Source organism: Sturnira hondurensis, unplaced genomic scaffold (genome assembly GCF_014824575.4).
Source record: "Sturnira hondurensis isolate 20B ecotype Veracruz unplaced genomic scaffold, ASM1482457v3 Scaffold0022017, whole genome shotgun sequence".
Lineage (NCBI taxonomy): Eukaryota > Metazoa > Chordata > Mammalia > Chiroptera > Phyllostomidae > Sturnira > Sturnira hondurensis.
The window spans coordinates 6,401,920-6,419,713 of NW_028094648.1; the positions used below are offsets into that span (position 1 = coordinate 6,401,920).

General features: G+C 44.8%; 1 protein-coding gene across 4 annotated transcripts in view; it reads right to left on the minus strand.

The window, feature by feature from the left end:
- Positions 1–17,794, minus strand: part of PDGFRA (platelet derived growth factor receptor alpha) — a 48,865-nt gene that overhangs the window by 23,394 nt on the left and 7,677 nt on the right. For all 4 annotated transcript variants that reach the window (XM_037034190.1, XM_037034189.1, XM_037034192.1 and 1 more), the window contains 11 exons: positions 15,615–15,675; positions 12,415–12,732; positions 10,861–11,121; positions 9,595–9,725; positions 7,796–7,967; positions 7,515–7,704; positions 4,905–5,020; positions 3,856–3,982; positions 2,582–2,775; positions 1,748–1,842; positions 1,412–1,544 (listed from right to left, as the gene is read on the minus strand). In XM_037034190.1, the coding sequence (XP_036890085.1) occupies positions 1,412–1,544; positions 1,748–1,842; positions 2,582–2,775; positions 3,856–3,982; positions 4,905–5,020; positions 7,515–7,704; positions 7,796–7,967; positions 9,595–9,725; positions 10,861–11,121; positions 12,415–12,732; positions 15,615–15,663 (1,786 nt within the window). In that variant the 5' untranslated portion in view covers positions 15,664–15,675. The remainder of the gene's footprint in view (positions 1–1,411; positions 1,545–1,747; positions 1,843–2,581; positions 2,776–3,855; positions 3,983–4,904; positions 5,021–7,514; positions 7,705–7,795; positions 7,968–9,594; positions 9,726–10,860; positions 11,122–12,414; positions 12,733–15,614; positions 15,676–17,794) is intronic.

The following is a 17,794-nucleotide window of genomic DNA, read 5'->3' on the forward strand; positions in this document are numbered from 1 at the left end:
TGCTGGGCCAGACCCCAAGCTCAAGTGCACTTGCTTTCTGTGGCTCTCACCCAAGCCCCCCAGATTCTCTGCCCTTCTGTTTTCCATATACAAACAGCGGCTCCTTTTGCATCCATAAGTCCTTATCCACTGCAAGTACTTCAGTATTCAAGATGTGCCCGGCTCCAACGAGCAGTGAAGTGAACTTCAGGCTGGCCCCTTGTCTGTCAGTGTGACCAGAACCGCACAGTAAACCTGCCCTGAGAGCCCAACACTTTGCTGCGTGTTAGGAGAAACAAAACGAAGTGCAAGCTGTCATCCACACTCTTAAAGGGCTCAGAGTCTAAAAGGGACACTCCAGAGGGGTTGGTCCCAGCACCTAGAGCCACACCAGGAAATCCTCAGCTCCTCAGGGATGCTGACAGCAAGCAAACTGGGAAGGCACTGCCCGACTGCACCTTGGCAGTGCCCAGGAGCAGAGGGACACCGGGGTGCCTCTTGGCTTACTGGGGATTTTGCGGTGTTCCCTCACATTTTATTACTGCTTAACTTTCATCAGCTCCTTGTCCCTTTTTATAAAACAAGGGGAAATTTTTAAAAAATAGTAAGTTTAGTGCCCAGGTATAAATATTTGAATTGGGAGTAGCCAGAGTGTCTTGTTTGACTTCAGGTTAAGTGATACTAAGAAAACTTAACCTTGCTGTGTTTCGGAATTACACGTAGACTATTAAACACTGCCTTTGGCATCCTCCAGAGCACGTATTGTTAGAATATTCTCGGTGACACACCTCGAGATCTAACTTTCATTTCTTTGTCCTGTTTTCCTTCATTCAGAATGTGATGGGATTTTTTTTTTGAAAAATCCTCTGGACTAAAGCTTCATACATTTGGTCTCAACCCAAGATTAAAATATTTTAAAAGACTGTGATAAACTGGCTTGATCATTTTTACATGTTTTGCTTAAACATGTACCTATAGTTTTATAGTCTATATTCTAAATATTCAATATATATTGTAAAGAAGTATCTAATACATCCTCAGAATGTATTGGATCAAAATCCATTTTGTGGTTGTCCTCATTCATTTCTCATCTGTTACCTTTTAGTCACAGATATTCATCTCATTTTCAATTTGTGTCATTTCTAAAGCAAAGCCATTTTGATGGATATCTTTGGCAAGTCTCATATTTTCCTCTTTTATAAAATTTTCTTTCACCATAATTTTATATAAAATGAGATTTTAAGGAAATCACTGCAATTATCCAATTAACTCATTTTCAAGACCAAAAAATATATATCTGAAAGCCAATTTCTACCACCTAGCTGTTATTAAGCACAAGCTCAGATCCCTCCTTCCTCCATGGGCCTGCAAAGAACAAAGTTATGTACAAATTGAAAGGGAGTCTTGGGAGATAACCCCAGGAGAAGCTTACCCAACACTAGTCCATCTCTGGGAAACTCCCATCTCGAGTCATAAGGCAACTGCATTGGGTCCACATAAATATATTCATGTCCATCAGGGCTGATTGATTCAATGACCCTCCAGCGAATTTCATACCTCGGTTTCTGTAAATGACCAGGTCAGGTAACTGGTGAATCACCAAAGGCTCAATGCACCAAAGCTTAACTGCAGCAGCGAAGCGGGTGGACACAGTGACTCAACCCATTATCACTGAGCTCCTTCTCTGTGCCAAGCACTGAACCTGGTTGCTATTCTCCCTGTTCTTAATGGCTTCAGAGATTTTTAGTTCTTTGAGAAAGATACCTACCTGTTTCCAGATGACAACCAGGACAATCAGTGAGATTATCACAATCACCAATAGCACCAGGACTGCGGCTGCCACCGTGAGTTCAGAACGCAGAGCTAGAGGGGAAAGAGAGAGGCAGGATGGGAAATTCGCATGAACACACAGGAGGGTGGGAAGGCAGTGCAACTGGGACAGGGACCAAAATCCCTGAATGTTGTGGAGAAGCACGAGGGCTGGCTGGCTCAGTTTAGGGATGGGCAACAGCATCTCTCAATTACCTGCACCCATGAGACTACTCCAACTCTTTCCTTGGAAAAGAAAGGGACAAAATTCACTCAGGGGAATGCGATTCATTCTCTTAGATGCTCCAACATTAACCTTCTGGACAGAATGTGAATTGGAACATAAAGACTGATAAATGAGATTGAGAGCAACCATAAGCTCAAAAGCTTAGGTTCAGTTCATTTTGAAAGGTTGCATTTTGTTTATATTAATTTCAGCTTCATTAATTTTTACTCAAGGAATTCAACCTGACTCAGCTGTCATAAGGAGGATAAAGGCCGAAGATCCTTCTTCCTCCTCCATTCCCACACTCACACTAGAGAGACTGGGTAGCTATACAGTTGGACAAGCAACATGCCACGGGGCCTCTGCCAGGTGAAGTTCTGGATCTGAACCTAAAACAAGGACTCCCATACAGATGCCATGAGAAGGCCCTTTAAGAGCAATCAGAGCTGAATTTCGGATGGGGGATCTTCATTCCTATAGGGCCCCCAACTGGCATTCAAAGTTCCACCTCGGGGAGAAAGGGCCTGGCTGATGACTTAGAGCTGTCCTCACTGATAAGCAACTCACTGGGGGCCACCAGCTTCAGCTCTCGGTTCTCCACCCCAAGGAGATTCTTCGCCAGACACCGGACGGCAATGGTCTCCTCCACTTTGGCGAAAGTCACCTGGCCCTCCACCACACTCCTGTCCAGGGGGTGGACCTCCGTGATGATGTTTGAGATGTTGCTGGCCAAAACTGTCCACGAAGTCTCATTATTACATCTGGGAAGAAAAAGGGCACAAATACAGAGCCAGTTGTCTGGAGTAAAGGAGGTGAGTGGAACAGTGAGAATTATCTGGGAGAGCTGGCTGTTCTAACCTGGTCTACATTTGGGGGTGCTACAAGTTGATTTCTTATTTTACATTCACACGAACATTAAAACTTGTTTGCACATATTCAAAATTGAACAACCTATATGCGGATAATTGAAAGTTAACTGATTATGAAGACAAGGCAGAGATAAGTCCAGTCAAACATAACTGCCAATCCTGAACCCTGAACCCAGGAGCAAATTGACAGTTTTTTTTTTACTTCCAAGAATGTTGAACTCTCCCAATTTCCTACCCCTTCAAAAAGGCCTGGAGTCCTTCCTTCTCTCTAACCGCACTGTAAAGAGGCCCCGAGGGTCATAGGGTTGGAGCGAGCACCTGGTTGAGATTTGAGACCTAGACTGTAGCTGCAGTCACATCCAAATCTGGTCCCTTAGCCCTTAGGAAGGCGTTAGGTCTCAGCCTGTACGAGAAGCAGTCAAGGCTTCTGAACACAGCCAGTCTCCATGGACAGAAGGGTGAACAGGTTGCTCGTGTGCCCACTGGAAAAGGTTCAGGAATGGGGGATGAGGGAGGAACTGGTGAGTTAAATCCCATCAGACTGCAGGTAGGCATACAAGGCAGTGTGCAGTCACATGGGCAGTATTTTCATTTATGTTCACATGCCAGTCCAGCCACCAGTTAAAGTTCACCATGTAAAAACTACGAGGTGAAAATGTGGGTCAGGGTAGCAAAAATCCTCCTGTAACAGTAGCTCTTTAAATTCGTTTTCTTTTTAAATGAGAGACCCTTGGAGAACCTGATGAAAGCCATGGACCTTTTGCTCACATGTTCATGAACACACAGGCACAGGTGCACATGTGCACACACATGTACATGCACAGACAAGGACCATGTAAAGAACCCTATCTTGTAGTTTAGGGGCCAAATAAGACTCTCAAATACAAAAGAAATAAAATGCATTTGAGGTCCTCTGCATCAAGGAAGAAGCATTCTGACCACAAATGCAAAAGGAACATCCGATTTCCATACTTTTTAATATCCTTGCAAATCATCCACTCGATATCAGGAAGCGGTGTCCCTGCAGCTTTGCATTTCACGGTCTGTGCCCCCGTGGACCCATGGTGGTCATCGACCAGGTCCAGGATAGATGAGGGAACTGCAAGAAATCAAAAGTGAATGGTTCTTGGCCCAAAACTCTGGAAACTACAACAAGGAACATGACTTCAGAACTTGCCCACAGGGCATTCGAACCTACAAATCAAGTAACCACCCGAGAAGAGGTTGTGTGCACAGTAACACTCCAGTTTGCACAGATCCACTTGGTGAAGAGCATTTTCACAGTTGCAGTGTTTTGGGATTTGTGCCCCCTGGTGTTTTAGATCTGGAGTGAAGGAAGCAAAAAGCCCCTGTGGTTATTTGGCTGGAAAGGCAAAGAGGCTCTTAAAATTAATATAGCTTGGGATTCAACTAATGGATTCAGCTCAATAGGAATCTGAAGCCCCATTTACCAGAGTGCATCTGCAGGATATTATTAAGTTTTAAAGATTCTTTAAAATCTGTGATCAAACAACTTAGAAATAGGCTACTGCTTTTATCCTAGACTTACCGGGAGGCACAAATGAGCCCAACCAAGAGGGTCCCTGGCACATGGTAGGTGCTCAGTCAGTGCATGCTGAACCTGAACGTGAAAGGACTTGGGTTTCTGGTCAGGGCCACTGTACCACGTCTACAAGGGAAGCTAAGCAACAAGGGCCAAACTCTCTGGAATCATCTAAGGTCCTCTGGACCAAAAAGCATCATTTCACTCTTCCCTGAACTTGTCGGTGCCAGACTAAGAAGTGGGGGGCAAGGAAGTTGTTAGAGCTCAGAAATTTCCAATCAGACTGTTTCAGAGCAGCCTGGAGCCCCCTAGAATTATGTGAATTCTTAGGTCCAACAACACTATCCAGTCCCTGCTTCCCCCCTAGAAGTGTTGCTTTTCCCTCCTGACCTGGGACAAAAGTACCAGACTCTCCTCGGGAGACACTCACTCACTCACTCGCCAAGCAAACATTCTCTTCAGACCGCCCTGAACTTACCTTGAGTTAGGAGTTCAAAAGTGTAGCTCTTCATGTCATCTTCATTTTGAACTATGATAGTGTAATGGCCACTGTCTTCTTCCTTAGCACGGATCAGCTTTAACTTGCTTCGATACCTGAAAAGAAAAGGACTCTGTTTCAGCAAGAGGCAGCCAAATACATTCCAACCACTTCAGCAGTTACCACGTTCAAGTTAAACTTTATTTTTGTAGAAAAAATAAAAACATCTTTTTTTTCTCCTCGGGGTCATCAGGACCCAACACACTTGGTACATACTGAAGGCTCGAGTTGCAGACACTTAATTCTTAAGCAGAAGCCCAGATATTCTGAGACAAGCAATGGCTCGTGTGGCCTCAGGTGCCATTGACCTCCGGTAAGGCCTGCCTTCTGAATGGGAATAAACATGCCCCACCAATTTGCTTTTTACCTGTTTAAAAAACACTTGCTTCCTCTAAATATCTACCATTTTGGTGGTTTGGCCAAACCACGAAACACCAATGGAAAAATAAAGGGGGGGGGTTCTCTATATATGGATATGGAGAAGTTTCCCAGATACAACATTCCTTCTTACTTGTATTTGCTTTTAAAAAGAAAACCTCTGGAAGATTACATGGAACCTAATAAATGGTTTCCCTGTGGGTGGCAGGAGAGAAGTGTGGGGCAGATGGGGACAGGAGTAGAATGAGGCTTCCTACAATGCACCTTCATGTCTAAACAGTTTTAAAGCACAGGATTCCATCACTTAGTAAAAAAAAAATCAACTTAAAAAAATGTATTTCTCCATACTTTATTAAAGTGAAGTCCCCCCCAAAGTTTTGCACATGTGCATTATAAATGACACTGTGCCTGGCATACGTGTGTGCGTGCGCATCAACACAATATTCGCCTGCTTGTCCTTCCTTATCAAACATCACAGGATGGAAGAGCAACGAGAGTGGAGAAGAGCAGTAACTAAGGTGAGGAGAGCTCGGCCGTTCTTGACGTTCTTGTGGGGAGCAGACCCTGGGCACTACTGACATTCTCATTATTGAAATGTCTTAGTTTCCATATGTGCAGCATAGAAAAACTGTACGCCTAATGCAGAGTCATTGACAGAAGTAATTAAATAAAATTATATGTGTCGAAGCATTTCGTAGCCTCAAAAGTGTCCTGCACATCACAGTCTTCTAGCCCAAGAGGCTGGGCACTAGGACACGTGTAAGAGCACACAGGGCCGGTTTCCCCTTGGCGGCACCATCCTGGACATGCTCCAGGACTGGATTTCCCTAGGGCACATCTGGCTGCTGATTACCCAATGATCTTCTGTCCTTCACTTTCTATACTGTTCAGCCAAGAAAGCTGGTGGATCCACTAGGTCTGAGCTCCAGGGATCCAGACACCCTACTCACCCTGTTCCTCTCTCGCCCATAACTAGTAGAGTATGTGCTGAAGGCACGCTGCGTAACTCTAACAGGCAGCTTTCCCGAACCACTCAGTTGTCATTGCAATGGACTCTCACTTGCAGACAGTGCTGGTACAAGTGTTTGAAGTGCTGGCTGTGCCAGAGGCACCCCATTCCTCCTGGCCTCACAGCCCAGTGGAAAGTCCGGCACTGCCCCCCTCTCTGTGTCCCTGCATTTTGGGTCACCAGAAAGCCTTTCAGAATCAGCATTCCACTTCATTTTCCATCATCGTCTACAGAGGTTGTAAAATTTCACGTTCTCAGACACTGTTCTCAATTACACGTAGAACTTAGGTCAGAAAGGAGAAAGCAAATTCGGAGGTGAAGTGAACTGATGAGAGAGGCTCTGTCTCCTCCTCCCTGGTGGCTTGAAGGAGAGGGCTGACTCTGGTCTCTGCAGAGCAGTTTCTGATGAGGACACAGGGCTGGATTAGCTGGGTCCTTCAATGGGGTACCCTCTGCTCCTGGATTCTAATCAGAGCTTCAAAGTACAAGAGACCTGAAATATCACTGGCTCCAATTCCTCGCCTTGAAGGACACAAGGTGTTACTGACCCTACGTTATAGATGAGGAAACTGAGGCTGAGGCGTGACTTACCCAAACCTCTACCACCAGTGAAGAGAACAGTCTACCGCTCTCTGGAGGGAGGGGTCCAAACTCCTCGTTTTACCTTTTCTCTTAACCAATTTGACCAGGCTCCACCCTTGTTTCCTGTGGAGGTCTCGCTGGGGCAAATGTGTCTCCAAGGAAGTTGGTGATGATTTATGTTATGTCAGTTTACACGATAATTGCCTTGTGACTGTAATCACTGTACCAGTCCGACTGCAATGTGAATGATGCCCATCAAGGAGCGTATTCAGTCCAAGTGGGTCCAATTTTACTGCCTTTCCTCCACCCCTCACTGGATCTGGGAGCCTGCTTGTCCATGGGGGACAGAGATTTTTACTTCTTCTTTCTTCGATGTAATCATTAAATACTTACCAACATACTATTACCGCATTGCAATATTATCCTTTAAGGTACTTGATTTCCGGTTTCTCTCCAATCCGATTGCTGGATTTTCTAGATGGACTCCAGGTTTGGGTTGTAGGACACACAGATCTCTGTCTATCCAGGGGCACACAATAAAAAGAAAAGGCATGGGGCGGGGGCGGAGGGGGGAGTGTTACCTTATTTCCTGAATCTTTTCGATGTCGGTGGTGATCTCTGTGAGGTTTTCAATCAGAGTCAGGTTGTCCTTGAGCCAGGATATCCTGGGAGGCGGGTAGGCCTGCACGTCCACCACAAAATGCTTGACTTCATGCAGGTTGACAGCTTCCAACTGGCTGAAGTAGGGTTGGATTTCAACGAACCCTTTCTCTGTACAGGGAAGAATTTCCAGTAAATAATGATTACCGCACAGTGGACCCCGAGCAGCGTGGATGCTGACATTTTAGAAAGCAGAATGTACCATGGACAGAAATGGTGACTTTCTTCATTTCTTTGACCTCGCTGGTGGCCTGGCGGGCAACACACTCGTAATCTCCACTGTCTTTCACTGTGGCCTTGGGGACCATCAGCGTGTACACCAGTTTGAGGGATGGGTCCTTGATTTCTTCCAGCATTACAACACCTTTGCTCTTCTACAGCAGAAGAAGGAAAACTGATTTTAAAAAGACAGCTCCTAGGAGGGAACCCGCCTGTAAACTAAGGACGGTGGGTGACAATAGGTGGGTGACAAAATACTGCCCTGTGAGGATGGTGATGTGGGGTAGGCCGTGCACATGTGGGAAATCCCTGTACCTTCCACTTAAGTTTGCTGAAAACTGAAACAGCTCTCAACAATAAAATCTGATTTAAAAAATTGATTTTAAGCTAGCTCCTTACAAAATCATGTTTTGTAAGGATATTTAATGACAAGGTGTTTGTGCTATATTGCCAAAGGGGAAAGGATATAACAAAGTACTATTAAAAGTATAATACCTATTGATTATTGAACACTTATCACATATGCAAAGTATTTAAAGGATTTATCTCCCTAAGATACTAACAGTGATGCTCTGGGAAATGGCTTTTCCTGTTTCCCTATATTTTATAAAGTTTCAAGAGTAATGCTGCATTACTTTTATTATCAGACAAAAAAATTGATTACATATCTGTATATTTGGAGGCCAAATAGCATGTACTTTGGTTTGGGGAGAAAAAGTGTCTCTCTCTAATAAATGAAAAAGAAATTTTACGTTTCAAGTATTAAAGGCAATCAAGTATGAACAGAAAGATCAAATAGCTTCATTATTTCAGGGAGGATGTACAAAAGCAGAAATTTGCACATCAGGAGTGAAGGGGAAAACATATGTGTGGCTTTTGTCCTCCAAGGCTGCTGTAATGAGCCCTGTTCATCACTTCTGTGTCGGACTACCACTGCCTTTCACACCCAGTTCTCCTGTGTACATGTAGCACAGGCATTAGCAGGAGTGAGACCCTGTGTGTAAATGCATGGTGACCAGAGATGGCGCAGCGGCCCCTCTTGCCCACCCCCACCTCCCTCCACTCCCCCTTCTTCCTCCTTCTGTGCATGGACTGGCTTCGAGCAGACTGCTTGGAATTTAGCAAAGCCACTGAATCCTTGCTGAATGATTCAAGTGATGCTTGTTCACTAAAGATGAGCCAGGCAGAGAAAGACTAGGCAGGTAGGGGGCAGAACTGTGTCCTGGGTCGCCGGCAACAAAGCAGGAATGGAAGGGGTCGGGCAAGGCACAGGAGTCAAGAAAGTGAAACTAAATGACTGTTTCACCAATAAGCAGTAAAGTACATTCTTTTTTTCTTTTTGCTTTGCTAACATTTTGGTTGTTATCTTGTAGGCACTGAACCTTCTTATTTCTTTTTTTAAATTGTTGTTCAAGTACAACTGTCTCCATTTTCCCCCCACCACTCCCACCCACCCCAGCCATCCCCACCTCCCACCCTCAATCCTACCCTGCTTTGGCTTTGCCCTTTATACATTGAACCTTCCTATTTCTTTCTGACTTACAAACAAGAAGGTTCAGAGTACAACCTTGATACATGCTGGATGTCCATGGTCCAGCTATTGTCACCTCAAACTCTCCCACTGCTCAAAAAGCCATCAGGTCATCTAGCCAAATATGTCCGCTGTAGAGACGAGACGCTGAGGTCTGGAGAAGCAAAGTGCCATGCCCTGTCCATGACGAACAGGGCTCTTGAGCCCTCCCTGCTCCTCACCACACCACCAGGAGCCTCGCAAGTACCCACCACTTCTCCAGGGTAAGTCCACTGAAAATCCACCACCTCGTTGTTGAAGACGATGCAGGTGAGCGCAATGGTTTCCCCTGACTTGTACACAGTTTTTGGAGCTTCCAATTCTAGGTCAAGTTCTGAGGTTGCTATTTCAAAAAAGAACAAACAAAAGGACCTAAATATCTGTGGATCTTAGAGGAGATCTTAGAGTTAGGATCTTAGGAGGTTTGGGGCATTTGGGTTTTTTTAAGAAAATCACAAAAAATAACCTACAAACCACTTTGATCAAGGCAAAATTTTGAAAATCTCAGAAGCCTTGATTTTGAGTTGGCATATATAATTTGGCATGTAGTTATCATACAAAATAACACAAACACACACACACAAATAAGAACAGTAAGAATGAGTTCCAATTGAACAGAACACCGCATTGCCAGGCATCTGGGTTCACTGTACTCTTCTGCAGTCGCCTTTGCTGGTGTGTTTAGTCATTTAATCAACCAGCCTCTACTGACGAGCACTCCTCTGGGCACTCGGCTCCCATCCCGTCCTTCACGTTCCCCTTCTCTCCTACTCTGCTCCCCAGCCATTCTCAGAGCTTTTCAAGAGCCCCACACAGTGCCTGGCATAAAACAAGCCCTTAATGAGAGTTCAGTGGCATACTCTCACTGCTGCCTTACCTGTGTGTGAAGCGTGCAATCAATTGCTGACACGAACGTGTATTATACTTTCCCAGTCTCATTAAACTATCACATCAAAGGGATGAAGTCTACAACTACATGCTTTTCTCAAAATCAAAATCACTTTTCTTTAGTTACTAAAATGAACCTAGGCATCCACCATGCCCCCCACCCCAAGTGTGTGCTTGTTTTTAGGGCCTCTGTAGTCAGGAATGTGAATGAAAATGTAAGAGGCTTATACAACGAAAAAATTCCTTATGGTATTCTGAAGTCAGCTGATGAAACACAAAATCTGACAGGGGTAAGAAAGCTTTTACCTACAGTAAGGCTAAGCTTCGTGTTACTATAGCCACAGAGGTCAGCCTAACAGTGCCCGGGAAAGGCGGGCTCGAAATCCCCAAGTCGGAATTCAGGATCTCCATCACCAGGGACTACTAAAACAATATTGTATGCATGTGATTATTTTCCCTGTAACTCTGATTTTTTTTAATTGTTAATATTTTTGTTTTCAATCACAGCTGACATACAATATTATATTAGTTTCAGGTGTACAACATAGGCCTGTAACTCTCATTTTAAGAAGGAGGGCCAGGGCGGTTACCTTTTAAAGCATAAATGTTAAATGGAATGGTCTGGAACTTCTTCCCTCTGACGATGGCCTCGCAGATGTAGGGCCCACCGGTGAAGCTTCCATTAAAGCCCTGTCTGCTGTCATAGGCAGCGAGTACCACTCCATCCCTGCTGAGTAAGGTCACCGGCGTCTGAGGATCAGTCGTGCGACAAGGTATGATGGCAAAATCGTCGTTCTCCACGATGACTAAATAATCTGTCATTCCTAGAGGTACGAAGGCTACATCCGGGTCTGTGGTTTAACAAAGAAAGAGAAGCACATTAGGTATTAATTTCACATATATATATATATACGCACATACAAAATTTACCCCATTGGCATTAATCTTACTAGGTATGAATCTTACTTTACACATATGTTCAGAAGCTGTCACCTCACTAACATTAGTCATCATAATATTGCTAGAAGATGATTTTAAAGTATGAACAATACAAAATTGCTTATACCCTAATAAAAAAGAGTGATAATACATATATTAGCCAGGAATTGAAATCAAAATTTAAATTACTAAAACAAACAAACATGGGCAATAAAATAATCAACTCTGTTCAAAACTAAAGAACATTGAAGTTTTAAATTAGGAAATGCTTTTTAAAATGCCTGCCCCCTACAGTCAGCTCATGGCTAAACCTAGTCAATCGGAGTGGCAACAGTGAGGAGGCAACGCACAGCATTCCTCCAACTGCAGGCGTCAGCTCTGAAATCCATCACTACCAAGGCCACGCCCCCCGGGGCTGCTTTCAGCCAATGACCGTGTGGAACTAGGTTGCTTAGGCTGGAGAACTCCAGGGCCTTCCATAGAGGGTAGAGGTCGAGGACTCCTCTGCCTCAACTTCCCTCCCACTCTCCTTCATTCAGGGTCACGCTTACCATGCAAACAACTCTAGCAGGCTCTGCGGGATCCCTCCCCATTTTCTCACATAGGTCTCTCCCTAATAAAGCCCTCACATGCTTAACCCCATCTTACTCCTACCTTGGCATCTGCTTCTCAGAGGACAGAAGATAACATCATTACTAGGAAATGTGCCCCTAAATTTAATAAAATGAAAAAAATCCCTTCCAATTCATTGAGAGTAGACACGTGTATTCGTGAATTGGAGAAACAGTTTGTTTATTTGTAAACTATTATAATGATCTATAAGCAACTCCAAGACAGCGCATACCTAATAAACTTGTGCCCCCAACACGCGCGGCACAGTGCCTGACACACAGGAAATGTGCAGCAAACATTTGTGGAACGTGATCAAATTGAATAGAAACGAGCACATCTCCAATTTTTGGATGCTGACAAAGGAGATGCCACCATAAAAATGATTTCTGAAGCTTACTACCGTTCTAAAATGTTAGCAATGAATTCTTTCATGATGACATTACAAATGATCAACTTAATGTTGTGTGTTAGCCTGTATTTTTCTAACTTTCTCCTATAAATAGTTATTACTCTTCTAGTCTTTTAAGTCTCGACAAGAGAATACAGAAGAGACAGGACAACTGCCAGCTTGGTCCAGGGACCGGTCGGCTCACCTGGCACATAGATGTAGATGTGACTGCCTTCGATCTCGTTTTCTTCCGTCTGCGTGTGGTTGTAATAGCAAGTGTACAATCCCGTGTGGGCTGCCGAGGCATTGGCCACTTCCAGCACTTTCACAAAAAGGCCACTGTTGTTCTCCTCATTTCTGATGGTCACATTGGCCTTCTTGTCCTCAGATATGGGGTATAGCCAGGACACTTCACTCTCCCCAAAGCATCTCAGAGAAAAGGATGAATTCAGCTGCACAACCTTTTCATTTTCGTTTGGGAGGATGGAGGGTAATGAAAGCTGGCTGAAAATTAGGCTCGGCCCTAGAAAAGGAAACAGGCTCTGAATAGGATGCAGCGAGAAGGGACGGTTTCACCCAGAGAACCAAGAGAAGCCACAGTAGCCGCTCACATGAACAATGACCGTTTCTACACAAAAATCCGTTAGCCTAGAGGCCCATGAAAGGCGCCCCCTTATAAGAGCCACCGCATCTGCTGAGAGCAGCAATCGCTCCAAAAGCTTCAATAGCTGCACTAAGCCCTCCAGACTCACAGCCCCCAAACACTCGGAGAGAGGACGTCTGAGTCCAATTCCATATTTCAGACTCTCATGCGTGACCATAAAATATCCCAAGACGGTATAGGCTCAAGTACATATGGGTTCTTTATCGCCCGCATCCCCTGCAGAGGCCTCCCTGAGTAAGAAAGGGGAGGAGGACAGGGGCGGGGAGACTCACTGAACCAAGCACAAAGCAGATTTGTGCTCAAGAATGACCCGTTTTTCATTTCTTACCACACTCCGGCGTGCCTTCTCTCTAACGACTTCCAGAGACCAAAGAAGGACAATGCAGATTTCATTCAAAAATAAGAGTAAGTAAAGCCCAAGAAGGGAAAGAGTCTGAGTTTATCTTAGGGCCTGAAATTTCAGCTTCCCCTGTCTACAAAATTGATAGAAGATACATTGTGAGTTATTTTTTAATCTTTAAACAAATTTTATTTCAGCTGGTGTTGAGTTACCCATACATACTTTTTTCTCTCATTCACACACATACATGTGTATTTTGTTGAACTATTTAAGAGTTACTTGTAGACACTGCGATTCTTATTTAATACGTCAACATGTTACCTCCTAAAAACAAGGACATTCTGCATAACCAAAACATGATGATCACACCCAATAAATTTCACATTAACATAATGTTACTAGCTAGTGTGTGTGTGTGTGTGTGCGTGTGCGTGTGTAAAATCTTTCCCCAGTTGTTCCAGGGTCTTTACAAGCCTTTTTGTTGTTGGATCCAGGGACCACTCAAGGACGATGCGCATCTACAGTCTAAGGTCCTCAGCCTTTTTGTCTTTCATGATACTGACATTTTTTAATTTAAAAGAGTTGACAATTTTATTTTTACATTGCACAATACACATGAAAATAGCATTTTGGGGTTTTTTTTTTCAGTCCCACTACTTCCCTCCAAAACTGTTCTTCGGTAGGAAGGGGGAATGAGTCTTCCCTGTCCTGCTGTTAGAAAACACCCAAGTAATTAATGATCTCTAATCTGCCTCGGAGCCCGAGATCCCACCCATCTTTAACGAAGGCCACTATAAGCCCTGTAGCTTGTTAAGAGAGAAGTGGTAAGCACAACTGAGTCACCTACCGCTCTGTTGATGACACATGATTAGTGGAGTTTAGAACTATTAAACCACTGATCTTACTCAATTCTATAGTATCCATATAGATAAAGCCTAAACGTGGTAATAGGTTTGAGTTAAACACCTCAGACTAGAAAAACTACTGGTTTTGTGGTGAACATCTGCAATGCATAAATATCTGGATCGTAATTAAGAAAAGCCCAATAAGTATTTCAACAAATGGCTCCAATGGCATCTTCGTGGTGAAGAAGAGTTGGTGGGAATCCCAAGAGCCAAATATTCTATTAGATCCTTTACAAAAGAATGGCTGGAAAAGGTGGTTCTAAGATTTCCTAGCAATTTAAGCATCTTCCACTTGAGACAGGTATGACTTACTGTAACAGGGTGCATCTGAAGAAATTAGCTGGTGTGTTAATAGCATTAAAACTTGTGCCTGCGTGGGACCAAGGAGATCAGCATGACTTGGACCCATGATGCAGCTGGGAGGCAGCTCCTCCCCAGTTACAGCGCCTGCCTGAGAGCTTGGACACAGTTCACTTCACACCTCAGGGCCACACCTGCCCAGACCAACTATGACAGCCCAGAAGGGCAAAAAAAATACGGAGTCCCAGCAGGTTTAGCCAGTGGTGGGAAGAGTTGGAAATGGGGTTAGGGAGCACGATCCAGCATGGGATTTGAACAAAAAGGCAGGTGCCAGGTGAGGCGGAGACCACATGGGACCTTGCCGGCCCACTTAGGTCAACAGGGGGTGAAAGGACTCTCACAGGCTGTCCAGGAGGAGGTGCCACCTGGTTTCTCGTGGTTTTGGATTGATAACTGGAGATCCCGGTGACCCAGCTGTGGTGCCGGGAACCAGGGAGACCTGCCCAGCAGAGCACGGATTACTGGGAGGCACCGGGAGAAGTGAGTTGCAGACTTCTGTTTGTTTTCTTCTACAGGGCAGTACTTCTGACTGGCGTGCTCAGACTAGCCTGACTGGGCAAAGGGGGAGGGCAGGACTGCGTGTTCACGGTGTATCTTTGTTTCTGAAGGGAGATTTAACGGCAGAATTCCACCATTACTCTAAGCCTGTATAACTCTTTATTAAATAATTCCTTTCCTTTTTACCAAACTCCTGCACTGAAAGTCACAGGTCCTAACACGGCAGCAAGCATAAAGAACCCAGAGTAACAAAGACCCCGGGAAGGGTGGGTGTTTCTCTAACATCACAACAGGTGTAATTTCCTTGACTAGAATTTTCCTTTTCTTTTTAAACTTTCTTGAGCTTCTCTGATCCACCTGTACTGGAAGCCCAAGTTAACTGGAAGCCCATGTCTCGAGAAAAGGAAGAGGGAGGGCAGTGAGATGCGTCCTAACAATATTTCAATACTAGGATTGACATACCCCTAAAACTGCCCCTGGAGAACATTCTTTTTGAAATAGGAAACAAAGGTTTGTGGTCAGTCTAGATAACACTCTATAGTTTTCTACTTCTCTTCACTCTTGGATTGGCTACGCCCTGGAGCCCAGAACATGGACAACAAGGCTTCCCCCAGGATAACAAACCCTGAGACCCATACCTGTGAGGAGACAGCCTACGACCAGGAGTGCCAGGTGGGGCGTCCCCATGGCTCCGGAAAACTGAAAAATGGAAAGTCAAACAGAAACAGTATTAGCCAATAGAAAGAGCCCGTGAGCCTTGCTCTCTTTGTGTTGTGAGCTACAGAAAATGTCAACAACATCATTTTAGTAAAAAAAAAAAAAACACCCCAGTGTAAGAGTCACAGTTAAAATAATACGATGTCTATAAAAAATGAGTCAAACAGCCCGACAGGGCCCGAGTCCATGACAGAAGCCATCTGAAGCCGAGACACTCTGGATGGCACACAGTTTTCAAATTCCGAAACGTCTCACTTTACAGTTGTGGCATGTGTCCAAGAGAACTGTTCCTTTTACACATTTCAATTAAGAGCATGAAAAACAAAGACGTAAACACATGTATTTACTCAACTTTCCAAACTGGAGCTGTTTTCACTCAAAATGGATTGTCACTCGCTGTGTTTCACCACAGAAAGCACAGGAAGGTCACATCCTCTACAACCTTTAGAAAAGATGCTTGGCTGGAACAAATATCTCATTCTCTAAGATCCAGCGTGTTTGAAAGTCCCACGAACCAAGGTCACCTAGAGGATAGTGTCACTCTGTGATGCAGAGGCCCACTCCAGGCTCCGTTTTCCCAGGCGCATTTTGGTTCTCCTAGGGCCTCCTGGGCTCATTCCAGCCAAACGAGGCACAGAAAGCCCCACCCATGGGTGTGGAAGGGAGATGAGCAGAGAAGGGAAAGGAAATGGGAGAGGGAAGTGTGACTCAATGCCTGTGTCTCGAGGGATGTGGCAGAGCACAGGACCACATCTGATGGAGACCGATGGTTCACTTTCATGCGAAGGTTACAATAGCACCTACAGAAGCCAAGTTCAGAACCCTGATTCCCTGCAGCCAAATCTGGGGAATGAAGAGAAATGGAACAAGAGACTGAAACCGAATGAGCATCACACACAAGATGGGAAAGCAGTGAGCAAAAAGGAAGGAAGGCGAGCAGGATAATAAATATTAAGGAAGAGAACAATTGAGGAGGGTCCCCTGTTGCCCCGTGAGAAAATCGCTGATCCAGCCAACCCTCTGAAAAGTCCTTTTCTTGATCTTTATCTTTTCATGCATACCCCCACCCACTTTATTTTATCTCCCTCTGCCCTTCCCACACGAAGTCACTGATAAAGGGGTCTTACAGAAGGCAGTGAAGAGGACCTGTAAGTGGGCTTGCTGGTGTCGGGCTGCTAAGCACCCACATTTTAACTGAAGCAGCCTGGGCTGTCCTGGGTCCCCTGAATAGCTCGGAACCCAGCTCAAGCGTGAGAATGACACCGCAAGGCTGAATCTGGTCCATCACTGACTTTGGAAACTAAGATGTGCCTACGCAATTCCTGAATTAAACTGCCTCAAAAGCACAATTAAAAAGTAGAAATTCAATGTATGCGTATTTATTCTAGGTATTTGGTTTTGGTTTGGGGTGCGTGTGTGTTTGGGTGGCGGGGGGGGGGATCCAGGAGATAATAGCCTACTGGTTTTGGGTGATACCTGATCACAAATTTTGGCTTTAATGTGATGAGGTGATCTATTTGCAGAAATCGGATTTCTGCTTCATTGAATTCTCCCAGGAAAATGAAGGAGGAAGAAAGATGAAGTACCGGTAACAGGGAAGAGGGTGGGTTAGACAGGGAAAAAAATTATTGTTTTCTCCAAGGCAGGAATGAGAAACCAACATTTACTCTGCCAAAGTTTTCCTGTGTGCGTTGTGATTGTTAATGATAACCCTGTGACCGATTTAAGTGGCAACTGAGGCTCAGAGAGGTTTAGCAAATGACTAGAAGTCACACAGCTGGTGGCAAAGCCAGGATTCTAACACAAAGACGCTTTTGCGTCTATGCGATGCAAAAGCCACGCACTCTCCAATCCACCATATGGTCCCTCTCAAGGGAAGGTCAGTGTTTCAGCCTCGTGTTCCCCTCCCCCACTCCCAACTATTTCCTTATGCAAATTGGGGCCCTGCTTTATCTCTCTGCTCACCACAGTGAGAGGAGCACAAGGCAGAGCTGTGAACCCGACTGCAATTTGTACAGTGATGGCTGGCTGAGGGCGCCTGAGGACCTGGGCATGTGCCCCTCCTGGGTGCAGGGTTTCCACACAGCTGCTGAAATGGGCC